Source organism: Argiope bruennichi, chromosome 4, assembly GCF_947563725.1.
Source record: "Argiope bruennichi chromosome 4, qqArgBrue1.1, whole genome shotgun sequence".
NCBI lineage: Eukaryota > Metazoa > Arthropoda > Arachnida > Araneae > Araneidae > Argiope > Argiope bruennichi.
In genome coordinates, this window is record NC_079154.1 from 1,015,901 (window position 1) to 1,039,337 (window position 23,437).

Consider the following 23,437-nt stretch of genomic DNA (forward strand, 5'->3'; position numbering starts at 1 on the left):
GGTGATCACGCGTTTCTGGATCTAACACTTCTTTTCTCAGCTGAAAGACGCGGAGAAGAAATTGATTCGTACATTTTTGATTGTGTCTTTATATTTGATTACTCCGAGGCTCTGCAGTAAATAGATGCTTTTGCATGATAGTATACCTGGTGGGGGAGGACTTAAATAGTAACGTTTGTACTTTCCTCCGATATTGCACTCTTTTACTAAGCTTGTACTAAGCTCATTTTTATTAAATGAAAACATTTTTTACTGATTTGAAAATATATATATCTTCTTTGAGACTGTAAAATTACTTCAATACTTCCGATTACTTTAAATGAATATTGAAGAATTTTATTTCATGGAAATTCAGCCCTGAAATATCTGTATCTTTAATTTCCCATGTTTTGAGTATGTGTGTGCTGTGTGTGATGTTTTTAAATCTAATTTAAACAATTAATTTCCTAATTTTTATCTTAATTTAACCCAAATTAACTTCATTCTAAAATGGTCTCTTATTTCCTAATCCAATGCCACCTTTTTTATTTAATTAATCCTACAAGAGCTTTGCAAAACTGCTTTAATAAGCAGGTCCTCACGCTCCGAGTGTAGGGAAAAAAAACTGTCAATCTAAACAAATTCTTTTAAAAGATACCTATAATCATTTCCTTACCTAAATCTACACGTGCCAAAGATATCCCTATTAGAATCTCGTGGTATAAAATCACGGAGGAAAAGATTTTGGTCTCTTTTTTGCTCTTTTGTCTCGCTGTAAAATGACGTATTTCTCTGCACTTATTCTTGCACATAAATTACGCCTATCGGAATCGATATATATATATATATATATATATATATATATATATATATATATATATATATATATATATATATATATATATACAGGGTGTCTCAAAAACCTTGACCGCGGCTTTTATTCCTTATTTATTAAAACTCTCAAAGATATGTTAAAACAAAGTTGGTGAAGGGTCTATCAAAAATTTACAGCTTCAGCGCAGATGACGTGATGCTGAAATGCATCATAAGGATATAAAATATGCTTTATATCTTTAGTTTTAAATACAAAATTTAAAATCTATGCTTCCTAAAAAATACTTTAAAATTTTATATCATGAATTACAGAATATAACAAAAATAGCACAGGCAATGAACCTGTAAAAAAACTTACGTAATCTTTCCTTTAAGTTATGTAATTTTTCCTTTAAGCTATTATTTCTACAAATTTTTAATACTTTTGAACTAATAAATAGCAAATTTATTATTTATTTATTACTTTCTTTGTTCATTTGTGTACGATCCCTAAAACAAGAACATCCGACATGAATTTTCCTCTTTGCGAACTCATATCCAGGCATCGAAAAGTGGTTTAAGTCAGCATTTATGTAGTTTCATATCTTTGAGACTTTTTGCGAGGAATTCTGAAATTTTGTACATGACCTTATTAGGGGATAGGGCACATTTTATTCATTAGGAATTTTTTTGTACGGAGCTGATATAAAAATTTAAATTTTGTATTTTTTAAAGTTTAATCTCCTGAAAATTTTAATCGATTTCATAACATTTTGCACCTTTTTTTTACGTAACTTTGTAATTTACAGTGTATGTCTGTGATCAATATTTAAGGAATAAAAGCCGCAGTCAAGGTTTATGAGACACCCTTATATATATATATATATATATATATATATATATATATATATATATATATATATATATATATATATATATATATATATATATATATATATATATGTATGTATTTGCATATAAGTAGTACAATGTAATTTTAAGTAAGGAAAACTTATATTGAGGAAAGCAAACATTTTTTTCATTTTTTTTGGCCATACTACCATGAAATAAACATTTCCATGAGGGCCTCTTAAAGTGCACCAGTGATACTCCCCCGTCTTCTGCCTTTGGATGAGAGAGTCACTACAAAGCTATTTACAAGCCATTAAATTTTAAGCATTATAAATTATTGTTTATTTTTAAATTTCTTTTCACTACTACAAATTTCAAGGTGAAAAATGAGATTTTTATTCATTATTGCCAAAATGTATTCTTTCTCTTTGTATACTCTTCCACTCGTAAAATACACAGAGAATCGCTCACATGACATGAGCAACTTATTCGTCAAGAGGGGAGTGATTCGGATTTCCCCCTTTTCCTACAAAATATTTCTTTCCGAGCAAAATTAATTTTTAAAAAGAACTTTTAAACCAAATAGCAACTTTAAAAAGACAAAATACACTTTGAAATAAGTTTCAAAATTAATAAGGATTGGTTTTCGCTTCAGGTCATTTTGTTGCACAAGTTGCAGAAAATCGTTCAAAAAGCGAATCAGTCGATACATCAAACTTCTATAGAAAATAATTATTTTCAAGTTATCCATTATTTTTGAAAATGTATTAATGTTGTAAAGATTATTCTTGCAAGGAAATTGCATTGTGTTTTTAGTTAAAAGTTATTTCATGGCCAGGAAAAAAATTTAATTTTTCAGGATTGAAATGCAAAATCCACAACAGAGAAATTATCAAATAATAGAAGAATTAAAACTTAAATAAATCAATCGCTTTAATGGATTTTCTAAAAAAACAAAACAAAAAAAAGGTTATAGATTGCGCATTTGCGAAAAAGAAAAAAAAAACCCTAAAAAGAGGTAAATCATGTCAGTTTTCCATTCAGTCCTAAGGAAGCGCGTACGCCGACAGAAATTGTTTGATAAGCTATCGGCATTCTGTTATAATAGTTCGAGTTCAAAGTCGATATTTCGCAGTACGTGTAGGAGTGCCTTTCCTTCTGAATTCCGAAGGAACAATCAGACGAACAGGTGGGTGCATGTGAATCGTTTGACCTTGTCTTGGAAACGATAACGACACAATTCTCTTTTCTTTTCTGAGAATTGAAATTCTGCTTATGAAAATATCAGCATCCCCCACCTCCTCCACTTCAAGATATAGCGATTGGGAATTGTTGCAAGAAAGGAATTATTTACCCAGCATTCACTACAAATTTATTCTTATTATAGATAGAATTAAAATACTGCAAGGAGTCAGATTTAATATTTTGAGCAAAGTACAAATTCAACTTTGTGATTTTTTTTTAATTCTTTCGGAATACTTTCCAGACATAACAGCAGCATTATCAAATACTTGACAGTTCTTCATATCGAGACCTGCTGAAAAAGATGCTTGAAATTCCTTCAACAGTTTTATTTTTTGTTTCATTGAGATATCTATAAAATAATTCCATTACTTGTATTTCTGATTTTCAATCGTTGCATATCTTAATGTCTGGCTCGTTCGGTCTTTATCAGGAAAATCCAGAAATATTGTCAAATACAATCGAATAATACTTGACTTTGTTTTAATTTTTACTTATCTGATGATGCGTAGACGAACTTTACCTTTCAAAATTGCAATAAATTCGTTTTGCATTTCTGATGACATTGTGAAATTCTGTTGCCGAGTGTATATCTTGCAAGCTGTTCACAAAATACAGGTTCGTACTTTCCGATTAAATGCACCCATTCTCGAAAGTTGCCTCCATGAACGATGGCACCGTTTTCGCTGTGACCATGGCAAGAAATTCTGATCAAGCACCTTCATGAGGATTTCGTGCCATCAGTTCAGACGGTCGAAAGGATTGCATTCACCGAAAGGAAGGAGATTCCCTCAGAGATTCAATGCTGAAGAGTTCCGAACTCATTTTAATCCATTCGAATTGTAGATGCAACAAAAATAAGATAAAAAATTTCCTTCAGGCAATAGTCATAGTCCAGCAGTACTGTACACATCTAGGACAGCCTTCAAGAAATGCCGCCCTGGATCGGTCACTCTTGCGAAGCTGTGGCGCTGAATGAAAAGCATTACTTTTTGCTTAATAGATACCAAATGATATGAGATTTGGCAACCATTTGGTTCAACGGGATTAGCACGCGGTGAACGAAGCGCTGTCACGGGACCAGGCGTTCGGATATGGAGGGCCGGCCATGGGCCCAAGCATTTTTCGTAGTTACTCTAATTTTACAAAAAAAAAAAAAAAAAAAAAAAAAAAAGTTCAAAATCAAGATTTTGATATAAGGACTTCAATTTTGCAAGTGATGTATATAATATACTACTACTTAATATCTATTAATATAAAGTATATAACATTACTAGAAATGAATGAAACAAGCAAAATACTCAAATTTTAACTATGCCCACGAAAACAAATACTATACGCACGGAAATTAAGTAACAAATACAAATCCATACGAAATTTTTTTAAAAGAAAGGCATCTAAGCAATAATAATTTGTAGCGAATGAAATTCTAGTTTAAATAATTCCAGTCTCACAAATTTTCACTGAAAAGTTTATCTTCGGTTGTGTTTTATTTCTAAAGATCAAATAGCTGCAGGTTCAGAGCAAGCACTTAATGGCATATTATAGTTATATTCCACAGTGCCTGAAGAAAATGAACCTTATTATTTGTTGTTATTACTAAAATCCCAATCATTACACTGATCTCAGAATGTAACACGGTCTCCTATCCATGACTATTTTTAAAAAAACTCAAAATAATCCCGGCATATGTATGAACACATCTACAAAACAGAATATACCAGGGCTACAGAAATATTTCCCTCTCACCCCTGCTACAATAAGCTGAGTGCACTTTCCTAACTAAAAAACCACAGTAATTAATAAGAACGCCGGAGTCCCTTTTGCTGACATAGAATGCAGCTTTATAAGTTTTTCGGCACTGCTGATTATCTTCTTTTACATCCTCCTGGTTGATCAATATCGCTACCATCCACCTCTAGCCCTGAAATATCTGCCAGAAGCACAATCTCATCGATTAAAGTTTCCTTCTCAGGCACTTGCTCAAATCCCTATGAAGTTAGCGGTCCTTTCAAAGATAGATGCAACGGTTCTCTTCAAGAAAGACGACACACATTGATACAGTCCAATCCAGCGTGTATCTCCACTCATTCAGCGATATATCCCTCTTTAAGCACATCACATTTTTACATTTGGTTTGCTAGCTACGCGAACAGCTGATTTTGAAAAGTTCTCGTTAAGCAAAGTTTGATAGAACTTCCTTCTCATATCACAATCTGAACCCATGACATTTACCTCGGTGTTTTGCATTTTGTCTTTGACGAATCCAGTAACTATACGTTTTACAGTTGCAGTTCTACTTTGGAAAATAAAATGAATCTATCAACAAACAAGCTCTGGATATAGACAAAAAGAAACAGGCATGATCCTATATATGACGTCCCATGTTTCCTCGTTTTTTTCCTAATATTTTTGTTTGCTTGATATGCGAATGACTTATCTCAATCCGCAATGAGATGCTTGATTGTATCTATGCTTTGACCATTATAGCCAGAGTTACCAAATACTTATATTTTGGAAATATGCGCGTCAAGTGATTATTTTGAAATTTTAACTAGAGCTAGAAATTTAATTGAAGCAAAATTTTGTTTTTTTCTCAAGGACACTCGGAAATATTATTGCTCAACATTAATTCTTATATCCCTTTAACATTTGAAGACTTATATTTTTATGATACCAATTTAATTGTCTTAAAAAAATTTCCTAGTTTTGGCAATTTTTTAAAAACTATTTTTACATAATTTTCTTTAATAAATTTCATTAGTAAACAAAAATTCAAACCGTTTTCATTGTTTCATCAATTAATGAATCGCGTAATTTTTTTTTTCCATTTATCAAAGCTACGGAAGAAGGATTCTGTTTAACAACTGAGTAGTTTACAATAGGAATGAGAAAGTTGTCACGACAGTTAGAATATTCTGGAAATTATATTTTAAATACCAATATGACGTTAAGAGATTTGATGGTTCGTATTCATAAGGAGCAAAGCAGATGTCAAGCTATTAAAATAACACGGTTCTGATATCTATCGCAACCTGACGTTTAAAAATATTTTCCAGAAGAAATGTTGAACCTGAAGTTGTGCCTAAGAGACTTTTTGAAAATGAACGCAACCAATATTTCAGGCGAATCAGCAGGTGTCCAAAGATCGCATTTGAGATACGATTTTGAAATTAAAACTGTTCATGTGAGATAAAAATCAACCATTCGAGGGTGAGAAAATAAGTCTGAGATTTTGGACTATCTTGGGTGGCGAGTCCATTGTTTTTCCCCTACCTGAAACAGTTTTTCTATAGAACTCGTTTCTTAAGAGTTCGAAAAGATAAATATTTCTGACTAACTTCTGAAAAAAAACTAATCTTGCGGACGAACAGTAAAAGTAAATGTTGACTATTAGCAGCAGATACGTAAAATCATGATTTTGTTTGAAAATAACAATGACAATAATTTTGTTTCAAAATAACTTTTCAATCTTATCGTCTGCAAATAGCAAGAATAAGCATAAGGGGAAAAAAAATAAAGGAAGGAGAGTTATCGTTCGTATCAAGATTCCTAGTTTTCTTCTGCAAACACACACGCACATATTTATACATATATGTTCAAACCGCTTCACGGGCCACAATTTTAAACGATCCCTTATGATCGTTTAAAATCGTTATGACGAATGCTGCGAGGTGGTTTGCACAACTTTTTGAGCACACCAAATATAAATTGAACAGAAATCGACAACTCACCAATGTTTGTTCCAGAGCCGGCGAAAGAGCCACACTTGCAAGCTAGATGGCAAAACATAGGAAGAGAGAAATTATAACGCCTGGCAAAATAACATGCAAAAGATAAGCAGTTGAAATGACAAAACTAATTTAAAAATAGACGAGGCATGCGCTTTTAGAAACAATGTTCTTGTTAGCATAATCGAAAAACAAAGCTCATTCTGGAAATGCAATATAAAAAAAATGCGTCATGCGTTGCTCATTTATGAAGTAAAAATAGGAAAAAATTTCAGCTTTATAAATTGTACAGAAAAATTTAATTATTTAAAATTCTTCACAACAGAAATATTAAAATCCTGTATTCATAATAATATCATGTTCGCTTTGATTCAAGCATTTTTAAGTTATTTCCTGATGCGCGGCGTTCTTAATTGAAATTTTGATTTGATAGGTACATAGGATAAATGTTTGATAACATCTAACCTAAATAACTGAAAGTAAGCAGCGAATGAATTCGTGAAACGCTGGATCAAAGTACAGAAATTTTTAGCGAAAGAGAAAAGATATTCTCCAAGCTGAACTACGCTGCACACTACTCTCATCTGAATTTTAAATGTTGCATTTCGCAACATTTTGATCTTCTTCAAACACTGCAGTAATCCGCTGGATTTTATTACAGTTTTGAAAACCAGCTGAGCTTGAAACATTCAACACTTTTTAAGAATTAAAAAAGAGCGTCTTTCTCCGTTGAATGTAAAATTTCCTAGGAAGAGACTTCTCACTCACCTCCTTTGGCGACTATTTTTTTCGCTACTGATGAAACATTTGTCTCCTGGCTGCTAAATGTTTAACATGGAATACATTTATGAAATGTCACTTGTTATTTAATATGACTGAAACGTGTACTTAAATGGAGACAAGCTTTAGCTTGGCCAAATTAAAATGTGTTAAAATATATCATTCCATTATTTCATGAAATAATTTATCCTATTGTATGAAAGAGCAGATTTGATGCCTTAATAATGCGTGTAACAGTGATTACTTATCTGGCGACGATGAAGCCAAATTTCGCTCTGGATTAAAATTTCTGTTTGACAGTAGAAGGGTAATTTCGTGTACATTCTTTTCCTCGGACTGAATGGAGGTTTCGGCAAAAACAAATACATTGCACATTACAACATTCAAATAATTCGTATTAAATAAAAAATAATTTGCAGACCATTTTAATGAGTGGATTGCGAGATTTCTCGGGGATCAGTCACTGAACCCGTGATTAATCATTTTCACACATTTCGGTCACGGCTTTCGGCAAACCAGAGGCAATGACCCGCTAGAGTTTCGAACACATCGTGGAAAGGAAAACGAGGTCATTCCACAGGATGCAATTCGTTCGGGGAAATACGCGCTTGTGGTCAGTTTCGAAAAGGTGCGCTCTGCACTCGGAAAAACCTTAGATCCTACCTTTTTTCTTTTTTTTTTTTTTTTCCTGTCTCATTTGACTCACATGAAATGAGTCGAAACAGCTCCCCCACAAACACACACACGATTGCATAGCGCCGAGAAACACTCATTCAGGTCACGATGCAGCCATTACATTGTAAAGCGGGAAAGACAGATCGGCGAAGATCATTTTAGCCATGAGTCGCCATCAACCCTACCGAAAATGAATAACCCTATTTATTTCGAGCTAACTCTCTACGCAGGAGTAAAACCGACCCTTGGATGGTAAAATGGCATTTTATTTCCAGCCTATTGTGCGCAAAAGCACTTGGCAGTGAAAACTTTCGAATGGATGGGAACCTCAAAATAGGATGGCACTTTTGCTAAGCGCAATAAAATGAAGAAAATAATTAAAATATGTTGACTCTTATATTTTACAACATTTTTTTTCTGAATTTCTTTATTTAAAATGTGATGAATTTCGCTTTTAAATGATTGATTCATTCTTTTTAGCAAATAGTCACTAAAGTATGAACAGAGAAAATGCGTGAACGAATTTTCCTTCCTGCCTTTCTTTCTTTTCTAAAAATAAACACTCTTGTTTTTCAAACGGTACATTTGTTGAAAAGGGGCAGCGGAAATGTTCTCTCTCCCGTTACCCCAAGAAAACACCCAAGAGGCGACGGCATCCGCTCGAGACGTCGATGAAGACTTCCTCGTTTCGACAGTTATTTGATCATCAAACAAGAATGACAGGCTTGAGGTATGTGACTAGGTTCGGAAAGAAGGCTCTAATATAGCTATATTTTTGAATGTGCCCATAAAAGGGATTGAAAAACTATGTATGAAACCAGAATAGGCCAGTTAAATGATAAACGTTTGTAAAAATGGGGAGCTTTTTTTAGCTAAAAAGTAAAAAGCTGAAGTCTTTCAGTTTAGTGACGTATCAAATGATGTGCTTAAAATGTTTAAGATAACTTTAAAATATATTATCTAGATTCTGAACCAAAAAATAAGCTGGATATTTCTAACCGTTTTTTAAATATCGGGTCTCGACTGATAAATACCACGAAATTTTCAATTTTTTTTTTCGTATTGTGAAGCATTAAAACAAGTATAGTACATTTTTAAATGAATAGATTACAAATTCTCTTCTTCAGAAATGGCAGATCATGTTGAGAAATGACTATGCCAAATTTGAATAAAAGATATGCATTAAATTTTAATGCATGTGGTCTTTCAAGAGAAATGTGGAGAATTTTAGAAAATAAAATCTAAAGCTATAAAATAGCATTAAAACATCTATCAATACAAATATGAAAATCCGTGTAACTTCTTAAAAAGTGGACTAAGAAACAAAATTCGAAAGGTCTTATAAAGAAACTGCAAAAATATAAGAATATTAAATTTAAAAAATCATATTTTCTCAAAAAATCGAGTTTTTAACAGGGTTATTACCTAACCTACCTTCAAACAAGGACATTGACTTCTGATTTTATTTCGAAAGAAACGGCACTGCCATCACTTGGAACGTCAGATGCTCGCTTGATAATAATCTCGTAGGCCATCAGGAGCAGAAGAATCCTCCTCTAAAACACTTTTGCTTTTTATACACGTAGTGGGAATCCAACCTTTGTTCACGTTGCCCTCAACTGGGTGGAGAGAACAGGTTTTGCTTTTTTGCAGTTGTTATTGAATTTATTTGTTTCGAACTGTATGGGATCTCACGTAAAAGTCGCTTTTCTAAGCAAATGAGTAAGTACTGCACGGTGGTAAGAACAACTGCACTGAGCAGCAGATTTTCATCTGTCATCCCCCCCCCCTTTCTTTCATCCAAGCTGCACTGAAGACGGTTTGTGAAACGCTGAATTTGAAATGCAAACAGCTTATTCATTTTTTAAACAAAGTATTTCATTGTTTCAAGTCAAATATTAAAGAAAATATGCTAAAAATGTTGCGAAAGATAGATCATCAGATATTTTTACGGGAAAAAATGTGTTAAGTATCTGAATTTGTAGTAAAATTATTTTCTAAAGATGAAAATTTATTACAGTAGTCATAAATTCAATCATATTTTCATCTGTAGTCATATTAAACAGATGAAAATTTTTTACAGTAGTCAGAAAGCAACGTTTTAATTCAATTCAAATATTTGAAAAGGTCATAATTGTCTAAAATAAACAAGGTGCTAGATTGGAAAAGTCTTCTTTTAATAGTTATTTTTTTAAAATTGCATAGTTTATGTTGAAATTCCATCATGTTAGTGATTTAGAAAATATTTAAATATTCAGTTGTTTGCTTATAAAAGGTTTTGCTTTTTTAATGTTCAAGTGTTAGTAAATCAACAAACTAGTTCAAACAAAATTGCTTTTAATATGAAAATAAAGCCACGCAGGATTTTTCCGATGTGAGGAAAAAAACCCACCGTATTCATTACTGGTTGAAAAAAATTCAGTTTTCTCTTTCTTTACAAAATTTGGAAAATTGAGAAGCGCGGTGTTGCTTGTTAAGCTACTCATTTTCGGCATAGATTATTCTGATTACCCATCAGAATAGAGTTTGAAATATGTGTGGTGCAAAAATTTAGCGATTCATGAATTAAAATAACAATATTATATTTTATTTTCGGAATTCATTTATCAGTTAATCATTCCTTCAGCTGAATTTTCATTCCGTACTTGTTGGTGAATCGGAGAAAAATACTAATTTCAAAACTTTATAATTTATAATAATGAATTATAAATAAAAATAGAGCTCAGTAACAAACATTATCTAAAATTAGAAAACAATTACAATGGACATCGCTCAGTTTGATCGCGTCATCATTATTTTTATGTTAGCAAATAGTTCAAAATCAAATGAACCAAAAGTATTGATAAATGTGTCGGTCAATTTTATCAGTCTTGAAGCAAGATCTGGACCGAGCATGCATTTTAAACCAACTTAAACGACTGCCAGTGATAAATTTCTCACTTCACATGAAAAGAGGCATCTGATAGTTATTTTCCCCATAGGATGAGGTTCATATTCTTTTATCTGGATCAGAGCGATCTGGATTGATTTAAAAGCGACGAATAACCATTGAACTACGATTTAATTATCAAAATAAAATGATGGAGAAAAATAATGGATTTGTGAGCTAAACAGAGGACTGAAATCCTTAACAATTATAAAAGTTTTTTTGAAATAAATCAATACAATGTTGGGGCTAAACTGAAAATCTGGCAGCTTTTTCCTTGTAAAATTTTGAGAAATCCTTTGCATTTTGTAAGCAAGACCAAGCAATAAATATTGATGATTCTGATGGAGACGAATGTGTTGCCCCCCCCCCTTCCTCTAACGAATGCCGATGTGAGTCAAGTTTTTGACATTTTGAAATGCGGGGCACGCAGCAACATTCCATAACATTTTTAAAAAATAATACAAATACGAACAGTATACAAGATATCTCAAAAAAGTGGAACAACTTTTTATTTCCATAAGTATTGCACCTACATATATACTTCCAATCACAAGTTTCATATTTTAAAAAAGTGGGCAATTATATGAAAGCATTTTGATTGTAAAATTTAAATTTTAACCATCCGTCTTTTCTGAAAAATGCCATTTGGACTGACGAATGTAACTTTAATCGAAATATAAATATTCATATTCAAAATGATCCCTTTTGGATCAATAAAATCTTTTTTTCATCTGTGGTTCATCATCAGCGGTCATTTCCTATAAATGTGTTGAGTGGCATTTTTAGAAACTCTCTGGTGGGTTCCATTTTGTCAAATGTATACCGAGTCGTTACCGATCTATTCAGTTCGTTTGATTGGCATTTTTTATGAACTAAGGAATGAAAGAATTTTGGCAGCACACGCTCTGTAGATTTTTGCTGACGAATTCAGAGAACCTTTCTTTAGGTCACAAGTGATGAACTCGATCGCATGTGCACAAGTACTGTTCAAAGAATGCCACTTTGCACAATTCTCGAAAGTTTTCATTTTGAATAAGTTTTTAAGCACTTCAATGATGCATTATCTGATCATTTTTAAATTTTATGAAAAAAAATTTCTGATTATTTTCCCATTTTTTAAATAATCTTTCGTGATATGTATATTATTCCTGGAAATGACGATGAAAGTCCCGCACGAACGCCAGTCAGAAGTATGAAAAAATGAACCACAGTCAATTTGTTGAGTAAGAAACTAAACTAAAAAAAACTAAATCAATAAATTTGTTTTTTAAATATCCCGACAGATAGAAGCGCGAAACTTTGTCTTCTTGTAGATGAGTGTACGAAAAGCATTCTACTTGCTGACATTTTTTCGCTATTGTTTAATACAAAAAATTTATTTTTCACTTTCCCCTGCACAGAAGCCACTGCATCTTCGGGCGCCTGATTGGCTGATAATTTTCAGTCATTACGGAAAGGCAGGCTTGTTCCACTTTCTTGAGATGCCCTGCGTAAGGAATAATTGTCGACAAATAACAGTTGGTGAATTTTTCGTAATTTTTGTTTTTGAAATGGATCATAGATAGGCTAAACTAAATGTTTTTATTCTCTTCCCTTGACGAGATAAATAGGTAGTTGATTTCGCTCCATTCAGTTGCCCTCACCAATCGAGGAATGTTTCAAAATCCTTAACCGATGAGATGAAGCGGTAACTACCGTAAGATGGAAAAGTTTTGCTGCTTAGAACACGAATAAAAATACGTCCTTACAGACATTTTAAATTGTTTCTCAAACATGATTTCCACGAGATGCTCATTTACCTGAAGTGATTTTCCCTCGCCAAAAGGGCTTACTGGAGGGCGCGTAGGAGAGGCGCATGTTCTGTATGTCCACTTTGTACTTGCGGCGGTACCACTTGTCCGACGTCTTCACCTTGTACATCACCGTTCCCATCGTCATGCCTTTGATGATCATTTGCAAGGGCATGGCTGCAAAGAAAGAAAAATCAGTAAAACATAGAAATGATCTCCTTAAACATGATATTCAAATCACAAAGCTCAAATTTGCTTAGTAATTTTTTGTCTCAATTCTACCAAGACTATAGTAAAGTAGAGAAGAAAGGCACAAAGCTAGAAAAAAAATAATAAATTTCTATCATTTAATCATTATTAGGAATTTAATACTCATTATTAAATTCCTATAATTTTTTAAAAATATGAACCGCAGTGTCACTTCGTTCTACTACACGATAAATTATCTTTAGCCACTGCAGAAAGATACATTTCATTTAAAAATTCATTTTATTTCAACAGTCTCTCTAAAAACAATAGAGATATGTCCAGCAATGAAAAACAACTAATAGTATTTTATATTTTTTTTTCATTGAGTTCATCATTTTTAGCTTTATTTTTTATACGAAAACTATTTTTAATTTTGAACGTTCTTTTAAAATATGAAATTAAAAAAAGATAAGACTTTCTGTTACACGGGGAAAAATCAAAAAAATGTCATTGAAGCTTAATCATTTCTCAGTGTATGATATCCATCCGTTGCAGTGACTGAATTAGTAAATAATATTAATTCCCGAAAAGTTAAGAGGCTTTTCCTTAGACCAAATGTTATATTTTAATGTATTTCATTTTTAAACCAATGTGGAAATAAATTTGATAAAAATGCAAATGACATAGTATTCATAAATTCCCTTCATAACATAAATGCAACTTTCACAAATACAAATAAACAATTTTTCTAAAACTCTTCTCGTGAGGTGGTGGTTTTGGAAATGAAGAAGAGAACAGAAAGTTAAATGATTTCGATTTTATTATCATTTTCTAATTTTTTTGAAGTAAGCATTTTCTGTGCAACGATTATATCAAAGTCCATCCATGAAGAGTATTTAGAAGAAATGTGGAGCCTGGAACAAAGCAAGGCAGCTTCGGGAAAATCTGGTTTTCCCCGAGCTGCGAGTGAAAATCATTATTCATTTCATTTGCAAATTCTTTGACAGACTCTTAAACAAAGCTTAGGGACGAGAACAGAGGCAAGCGAATCCGAGCAACGCCAAGTCCATCGATCGAGATTCGGTGCTCTTCGAGTCGGGAGCAGAATGGCTTTCCATTTTTCAGAGTCCAAGATTTAATCAAAATGTCACTTCATTAAAAATTGCGCGAGGTTTTAGTCTTTGTCTGCACTGTCTGCGATAATATTGCATTCCAAGAATCATTTTTGCATCAACTTAAAACAGAAGGATAAATATTCGCGTTTTAAACGCACCCATTCGACTGTGATATAATTTTTAACACAATTTTTGTGACTTTGTATTAAAAAAATATGGTTTAAATCATTACTATTGTGGTAAAAAATAAATCTAACTTCCAAATTTTGTACACATACATGCAAAATTTCATTTTCTGTTTTATTCGCGTCGCGAAAGACGAGATTGTCTTAATGCTAAATTCTCTCGCGAGACGATATATTAAATTTACGTGTTTTAACCTATTACTTTTGACTTAATTTTTTTTTAATCTTTGACGTTACATTTTGTAAATAATTTTCGCAATGATTGTTTTTTTTTTTTGGCTTTACAAATTGCTTAATGTAAACAAAAATTTAAATAATGATAAGGAAATTTGATTTATTTGATAGGTTTGCTACATCAGTTGAAAAGTATACTTTTACTAAACTGTTGTATGATAACAGCCATTTTTTGCTTCCAAAAACTACTTTCCACAAACCTATTGAATGAAGTGATTTTGTTTCGTTTGATGAGTTTCGTAAAATTAAATATTTTCTCGCATGTGCCGCGAATCGATACATTTTGGATTATGATTTCCGATTTTCATTTTTCTTTCCAGCTACAAATTCTTAATTTTATAACTTAACGTTGTTATCATTTCTTTTTAGATATTTTGAAAAAGCGAACGAAAAACAAATTTTCTACTAATGCGGTTCATCACTTTTGATTTTCATTCATAACGCTCTTATTTGCAAAAGGAGCGCAAGTATAAAGAAAGGGACGAAACATTCCATAATGTATTCGCGGCTGGAAAAAAAAATACATGCAAGGATAATATTTTATCCCGCGGATTCTGAAGAAGAAAGGAATCTGCTTCGGAAAACACGCTACCTCGCATATCCTGAAATAAATTGAAGAGGTGATTTTCATCCATGAAAAAGATCATTCTTGGGCAAGCCAATAATATCAAACGAAAGAGGAGGATTTTTTTTCTTCTTCAATTTATTATAAATTGTCCTGAAGCAGCTGATGCTGCAACTGTTGCATCGTGGTTCAAGGTTAATGCGCTTAGGTGATATGTTAATTGACATTATTTCTCAATGCAGTTTTATAACTAATAATAATAAAGTACAAAAGCCGTTGCTTCCACGGATAAGGATGTAAAATTCTGCAACTTTTGCTACAAAACTGTAAATGTCAATAATCAAAGAAAGATGCGAACACCATCCATTTCAAAGCACATGACAAAAGCGATCTATGAAACGCTGAGAGTCATAAAAAGAAGAAAGTAGACTTATGCAAGTATAGCAGGTTTCAGAATATATCCGGTCGCCAGCAATGCTGCCAATTTACAGACATAACGAGGAAAAAAAATGAATTATAAGCTTGTTTGGTCACAGTCAGAGCACTATATAACATACGGAGAGAAAAAAAAATTATTTTTTGACAAATTCATAGGAAAACAGTTTTAATTTTTAAAATAAGTTATAATTCTTCCCGAATTATCCAGTTGACTTATGTTTAAATTTTCCTCTTGAAATGACATTCTGTCCAAAAATTATTAGATGAGCTTGAATTTTGTACAACGAATATCTCCTTACGAAGTATGGTATCAAAATTGTACATTTTCCAAAGAATAGAAGGTATCATTAAACCATAAAAATACCGTTAAGATTCTTTTAACAAATTATTTGCTTATTTTTTTTTAAAAAAAACAAAAGGCATTGATATTCAATTAAAATGTAAATACTAACATAAAAAGCATTCAAAAGATGATACACATATTTCAGTTTTATAAATAACAGATTATTCGGAAAATTTTCGAAACTGTTTCAAAATTATATTATGTTTATTATTTCAAATTGACTTATAATTCAAACGGAGAGAAATCTATCTATATCTTAAAAATGAAAAGAATTTTTCATTTACCTTCACAGCACATTTCAACTTTCACCCATTTTTCTGCCTCCGACATTTTGAAAACTTTTTTTAGAAAAGCGGGTTTCCAAAAATGTGCATCTCTGTCTGAGACGCATATGAAAGAATCATTGTGAAGTGCCTGCATTTCGGTAAATTTTATTCCTCTAAAGCTGCGGAATTTACTGAAACAGATGGTTGTGCCATCTGCTTGCAAGTGCCAGTCGTCGAATCCATTTTTATCGCCAACTACGACGTAGTATTTCAAAGATTAAAAGTAAAAATGGCAACTGCAAAGTAGTAAAAGTAACTTGATCTACCAAATCTCCATCCGTTTAGTGAATTTCAATGTAACAATTAACGACCGACATACGAAAGCGACATTTTTTTCCCTCCTTCCTATCAACACATCGACGCCCTTAAAAAAGTCCGGACATTTTGGGAAGGAAGAAAAAGAGGAATCTAATGAGTGGATTAAAACGATCGCATGGGTGGGTCGGATTCAACACGGAATCATTAAACTTGGATTCTTTCTTTCTCGGATTTAGATAGGATTTTAAAAACTTCTCTCTCCACATACCAGGAAATGTTCGTTTTTTCGAAAGGGCGCAAAACCGCATTCATTAGGAAATTGATTGCCTTTACGTATTTTTGCCTCAAACGTCTTACCATGGCAAAAGGTTGTGTGGTTTAAAAACAAAAGTTTTTCGATCGGATCCAGAAGTTTTAGAAAATGTTTCGTAAAGTGTCCTCAATGAAAATTTTTGACTCGAGTTAACTCGCAAGAAGTAAACAATGAACCGACGTTGCCAGCCCAACCTGTTAGAACTCGTAGTAATAAGTTTGCTTTCACCTTCGCTACTTTTGCTACGCAGTTCCATGGCATGCTTTCCAATGTGTTCCTTTTCTATGAAACAGGTTCCTTTCATTTTCGTTTATACGATCGAAAAGGGGGAGTGGAAAATCAAACAAAAATATATCTTTAAAACAATTTCAGAATTTGCTTTTTAATAAAAGTTACCATCTCATTTATTATTATTATTGAACTGGAAAATTTGGAATTTTCAGCAGCAAAGGTTGCTATCCCCAAATGCTAGCAAGTCAGAGTTAATAAATATCGAAAAAGTCAGTGAACGAAGAAAAATGTAAAGAAAGCGCTTATGAAAAAGTTTTTTTTTTTTTTTTTTAATATATATATCAGAATTTTAAGAGAAAAAATTTCTTGGTGACTGAAAGGGAGCTTGCTTCAGAGGTATGTTCTTTGAGTTGAATATTTCAAACAGTGCACGAGGATATATTAGTGTCATTTTCTTGGCTACAGGAGAGGCAGTCAGGATTTTTATAAAGTCAACATTTCTGAAGTAGAGCTGGGGGGATGATCATCCGCGTCATGAGACGCGCTGCTATCGCCTCTTCCCTTCCATTTTTAAGCCGTGAAGAGAGGGAAAGAACAGATTCGAATATCGCCTACAGTTTCTCTATTTCAATACATTTGGTGCAAATTTCGGAGCGAGGTTGTTTGATGACAGGCGGTTAAATCTTCACCAACAATCCAGACAAATCTATGAATACGACTCCGTGACTGTTTTTGCGAGATAATCCGTCTTTTCATTCCAAGTGACCATCTCATTTAATGAGTTACGCTTCATTACCCTCAAAATAATGTTCTTACAAATGACTAAGGGAAAAATGCAGCCAGAAATCAAAAAGAACCGTACGAATCTTTAATTCATCGCACATCATTTTTGGGCAGTAGTTTTTTTTTTTTTTTTAAGTGACGAAAGCAAACGCTTAAATGCAATTAGAAAAATTTTAATTATATAATCACTGCTTCTTTTTTTTTTTTTGAATGAAATATATTATTTCCCTAAAACAACTTTCTGCTATGTTTATCCCAATGGCCAACAAATCTCACATGAGAATACTAATAGACTCGTACGATCATGCGCTTGCGAATAAATGGCAGCCTCTAATGAGCGATTTTAACAATATATGCAACCCTTTCGGTAAGTCACGCGATTTCAGAGTAATGCTGATCCACTGTAATGAATGCTCAGCAATTTTTAGGTTGTTCAAAATATTATTTGAACAGTTCTATTGAATATTTCGTTTTGCAACGAAATTTAGAGTAAACTATTCGTATGGTTACACTTCGGAGCCATTGCAAAGAGTCTTGAAGTGAAGCTCTCTCTTATTTATGATTGCAGTTTAAAAAAAAAAGTAATCGTTTTAATTCGTGAATGGTTCAACAATCATCACTGTATAAATTTCAGAAGGCACCGAAGTCGTTCATTAACGAAAACCTTGCATTAGCTACAAGTGTTTTTTTTCTTTTCTGTTAAAAGAGCTTCCATGCGCTTTCTATAAATACTGATAATACCTTCACATTTCCTTTTCTTCCCGATTAGAGTTTCATTACATTTCTAAACAAACTTCAATAGTAAATAAATTCAAATGAATGCAAGTCTTTATATAATTAGCGAGAAGAATTTTCGTTTGATAGAAAGAACTCGCTTTCCGCATTCAACGCATTCCGTTAATAATTCAAAGGTTTATAAAAACGCGGAATTTTTCATCTGCGATGCGTAGTGTAAAGCGACGACAGGACTTTCAGAAATTCAAAATGACTCGAAAAACTGCCGGATTGTCTGCATCCTTCAGGACTCTTGGTCGCTTACCCTGGCGCAATGACAGCGTGAATTTAACCATGAATCAAATCCAAAATAGTCCAGATATACTGCGCTACTTAACAACCCATTAAAACAGAGCATTCGTCCCTTCTCACTCGTCGCGGTCCGATGTCAAGCGGGCGACGATTCCCAAGCTTATTAGCTGGTATCTGAATCAGGAGCACAACATTGCGAACCGTTTGATCTAGAACAACTGAACTTGGCACACATATGCTTAAGAGGGTGGAAATTAAACTCGAAGTCATTTTAAAAAAAATTTTAATTAGAATTTCAATTATTTAAAAATGAAGTCATTTGTTTTGGAGTTTTCCGTGATAACTTTAGAAAATAATACAGTGCAAAAATTATTTTTTACATGATCTTAAAATTCAAAATATTATCTTTTCAATGGCATAAATTTTTTTGATGTAACATTTTTCTACTTTTAATTAATTTCTGAAATGTAATTTAAACTTGTAATAATAACATATTCCATTGTTGCAGCTAACATTTCGTCCTCGCATTTTTTCCATTGGTGATTATCAAAATTTGAGGATTTGACTAATTTTTCCATCTTGAGTTGTCTTCTGCATAAAGGTATGTTTTTAATATATTTTTTGAAATTTTATCATGTTTCACAAAATAAGACTCAATTTCAGAACCAAGCAATGATGAAATATTTTTTTAACATAGTTGCTCTTTCCTATGATACAACTAGACCTGTAAAGGTACACGTATAAAATTAAAATAATTAACAGAACGGTGTAAATTTTCTAAAATACTCTGAGTTATATTTCTACCAAAATAGAAATAAAAATATTTTGCCATAAAATCAATTAAAAATAATTTATACAAAATAGTTGTTCTAATTTTTTAGCAACCATTAATTCAAGTTAAGTAATTGGTCTCTAAATGCGGCTAGTTAGTTAATAAAAAGTCAAAATAGTTAAGGGTTAAATTTCAGTAAAAATCCTCAGAAACTATTTTAATGGTTAAATTTAGTTATTTTATAATTTTACAACGTCAAATATTCATTTATAACTTAGAAATAGAATACTTCGATCTAATTCGGGGCAAAACGTTAAGAACTGTGATTTTTCCAGCTCATTCGGGATGTTTAGTCCCTTGAATCATCCTCGAGAATAAACATCTGGAAAGTAAATAATGTTTTAAGATACCAGGGTTGCTTCTAATCAATGCCTGAAATCACGACATACACACATACATATATACATATATGTGCGTGTGTGTGTGTGTGTGTGTGTGTGTGTGTGTGTGTGTGTGTGTGTGTGTGTGTGTGTGTGTGTGTGTGTGTGTGTGTGAGAGAGAGAGAGAGAGAGAGAGAGAGAGAGAGAGAGAGTCTTATCAGAATTTTAAAAATAAATTAATATCATCAAAGCTAATGCTTTTCCTTTCGCCTCATACTAAAGGTGACCATATAGTGAATATTAGGGAGAAGAATTTCTTTAAAGTTAACTTTTGAATATGAAATGAAGTTTTCTTTGAATTAAATTTTTTATGATAACTGACAATTAGAAACCAGGAAAATCCAAGACATCTCATTCGAATTTGTTACAAAGAATTGAAATTCCGAACACTTGAGTCTATTTGTTCAATTCTGAGTGCGATTCAAATTGCGGGACTTCCGTTCGTTATTCTTTAGATTTATGCATTCGATTTGGAGTGAAATGAAAAATGCGCGGTTGCAGACAAGAGAGTTGTTTTAATCAATCGGAAAACTTTGTTCTTGACCTCCGAAGAGAAAGACCGAATAAATGAAAGTTTTATGTTCTTATCAGTTGAAGGAAGAAATCTTTAAAGGCGTAAAATAAAACAAATTATTGTAAAAAATAAACAGAATTACGAATTTTCCTGCATTTTTGAACGCTTTTATTAATAGACTCGAAGAACATTTTGTATTTTATTTTAATAACTGGCCGTCTTCGACGACCAGCGGTTTGCTTGAAGTATTAGTTATGAATGGTTTCATTTAATTTTCGTGCATGTAATTTGATGTTCAGGGCTACAACTGCCAAATATTTTTTTAACTTCAAGTCTTGACAAACTTTCATTACCGTTACTTGAGCAGTCTCAAGCCAGTTGCGGTCTTTGCGAAGAGGAATCTTCTTATGCAGTTGCCTGTCAGAATCGCATAAAAACCATCACTGCGCGTGTTATCCAAAATGCAGGATACTTCTCATTCGTCTCACGTGTTGTTGATGCGAGCATGAAACTGTCAGAGCGGCGCAGTCGACATGCATTATGTGAGCATGCTCAGCAGCTGGATTGAAACATGTTGATAAAGAAAATTGAAGAATAACAAGTACAATCCTTCACCTTACTGGGTTTATTCCTTAATACACTCGATATTTTAATGGCCAATGTTTAAGGAATTCATAAAAATGGAATGAAATAAAACCAAGAAGTAAAAATTTATTACAAGATTGCGAAAGAATATGCGAGCCGAATCTTATTTCCTGAGTTTCAAGAGTAGAAGAAAAACACATGATTGACTATTTAAGGAAACAGGGAATTCGGCCTGAATTTCCTTGAAACAATGTTGGCTATTTTTATTTATGAATAAAAATATTTTTAAAAATTGTCAAAATGAAGGGAAATATTGCAGGATGATTCGATTCTTATAAGAAAAGATCATTTTTCCAGATCTGAAAAGGATGTAAAATTTCTTCAAGTGATTTTGAAAGCCAGAGCGGAAATCACTAAAATCTCGCTTCATCTTTAATTAAAATTATAATTAAATTTTCAAAAATAATCACTTTGATGTGAACAACTTTTAAGCATATTTGTTCTAAAATGTGTAGCTCTTCCTTGTAGAGCATCAACAAGGCACGCATTCTCCTTTTTATTTGCAGAGGTTTTCTGCATTTTAGATCTCCTCAAATTCTCTAACCGAGACGCCCTGTTGTGGAAACAAATTTTAACTATATCAATAGATTAACTGAAAATATTAAAAAGACACTACATTTTTACTCGCTATTTTTTTAAGGTCATTAAACTTCTTACGAAAATCATATTATCTTTGTGTTTAGAAAAGGGGAAAATACCAAAGAATAAAAAAATATCTTATCATTTTTCGAATATTTTGCAAAACTTCTTTCATTCTGAATTTTATAGCTGTCTTTTTTTCTTTCTCAGCCGTTGTCAGTCAGAGTATCTTTAGAAACAAACCCTCTTGATCAAAGCACTGAATCGCACACCACTTCGATGAGCTTGTAAACTCATTCTGACATACGTCAACAGTTCGGCATATTTCAGGTGGACATCTGCCAAAAGCTTTTTCCATTCTGCGTATTAGTTTTTGTAAATAGTGAAACTGTTTCAAAATGGTGCTTCCATTCTGTTTCTTTAGGTCTTACGTACCTTTTTAGTAGCTGGTGTTAGGAAGCGTAGCCATATGGGTTTCGGTTCCATTATGCGCGATCGTCATGGCATATGAATCTGATATAGTATTTAATGCGCGTCGTGCACGATAGCTCTAAGGACTCGAACTAGCGACTCTCTCGTTCTAAGATTCTCCTCAGTCAACTCTTCTTGCAGGAATGGTTGAATGATGCCCGAGGTAAAATGTTTTGATTTCCACGAATTTCCGAAGAATAATGCGCGCTTGATTTCAAATGCAAAGTGAGGTTTCAATGTACCTTGTATTTAGCAATAACAAACGAAAGCATTTATAGGATTTTGCATATTTTTATGGGCGTTTAATACCGCGGTTTCTGCTCAGCCATTCTGTTGGGCAAATGCAAATAAAAACACCCCCGACAAAAACAATACAACGCCTCCTGCTAATGATTTCTAAAATGCTGCGTTGCCTCCGAAAGTTTCTTCTTGTCTTCCATACTTAAAAGTATCGTAAAAGGAAGGCTTGCCCCCCCCCCAGTCACCGAATGAAACGTGGGATGTACTTGCACGACACAAGTGTCATTACTATTCATTTTTGCTCATACGATGCTGAAACATGGAGTAACATCTTGTTATTGTTATAACCTTGCACTAATGACTGGGAAACGGTGAAAAGGCGAAAGCGAAAATCAAATAAGAAGTGAAGAGGAGGTGGCAATTCAAAGAAAACATCTCTCTGATTATACTGGAAGTCGAGTGGCAGTGAAGAGAGAGCGATGAGACGACCTTGCCGCTCCGAACAGACGGAGAAAAAAAGGTAAACAAAAAGCGAGGATGGGCGCTTTCGGTTGATTCTTTTTCAGTAACTTTGCAATACAAAGTGTCGGCTGCTTACTGACGGGGCCTTTTTTAAAAAGAGGAAGACAGCAAAAACGCCTTTTAATTAAAATGTACGATTGCCAGCTAATATAAAGTTGAAAGATCGGTATAACTCTGGAACTTTTGCAATACTTTAATCATTCTTTATTCTTTATTTGATTAATTCTAATAAATATAAGCAATGTCTGTTTTTTGTTTTTTTACCTTTTTTTAATTAGCTAAAGGAGCATTTTTCCAGGAATCCGAATTTTGACCCATTATTAGAGTAACTCACATTTTTTTGCTAAAAATCAGACATCGGGGTGTCTTTCGCCATAACGGGATTATTTTGTGCATATTTAAAATTCAGCTTCTACAGAGGTAAGTTATTTTTTAAAAAATTAGCCATTTTCTAGCA

The 23,437-nt window shown here is 32.9% G+C and overlaps 1 protein-coding gene across 4 annotated transcripts in view; it reads right to left on the reverse strand.

Moving 5' to 3' along the window:
* Positions 1-23,437, reverse strand: part of LOC129965717 (1-phosphatidylinositol 4,5-bisphosphate phosphodiesterase eta-2-like) — a 162,501-nt gene that overhangs the window by 73,190 nt on the left and 65,874 nt on the right. For 2 of the 4 annotated variants that reach the window (XM_056079840.1, XM_056079839.1), the window contains exons 2-3: positions 12,801-12,968; positions 6,621-6,662 (exon numbers count right to left, since the gene is read on the reverse strand). In XM_056079840.1, the coding sequence (XP_055935815.1) occupies positions 6,621-6,662; positions 12,801-12,968 (210 nt within the window). Of the gene's footprint in view, positions 1-6,620; positions 6,663-12,800; positions 12,969-16,144; positions 16,316-23,437 lie in introns of those variants that run through there. The other 2 variants (XM_056079836.1, XM_056079837.1) reach the window with 2 other exon arrangements.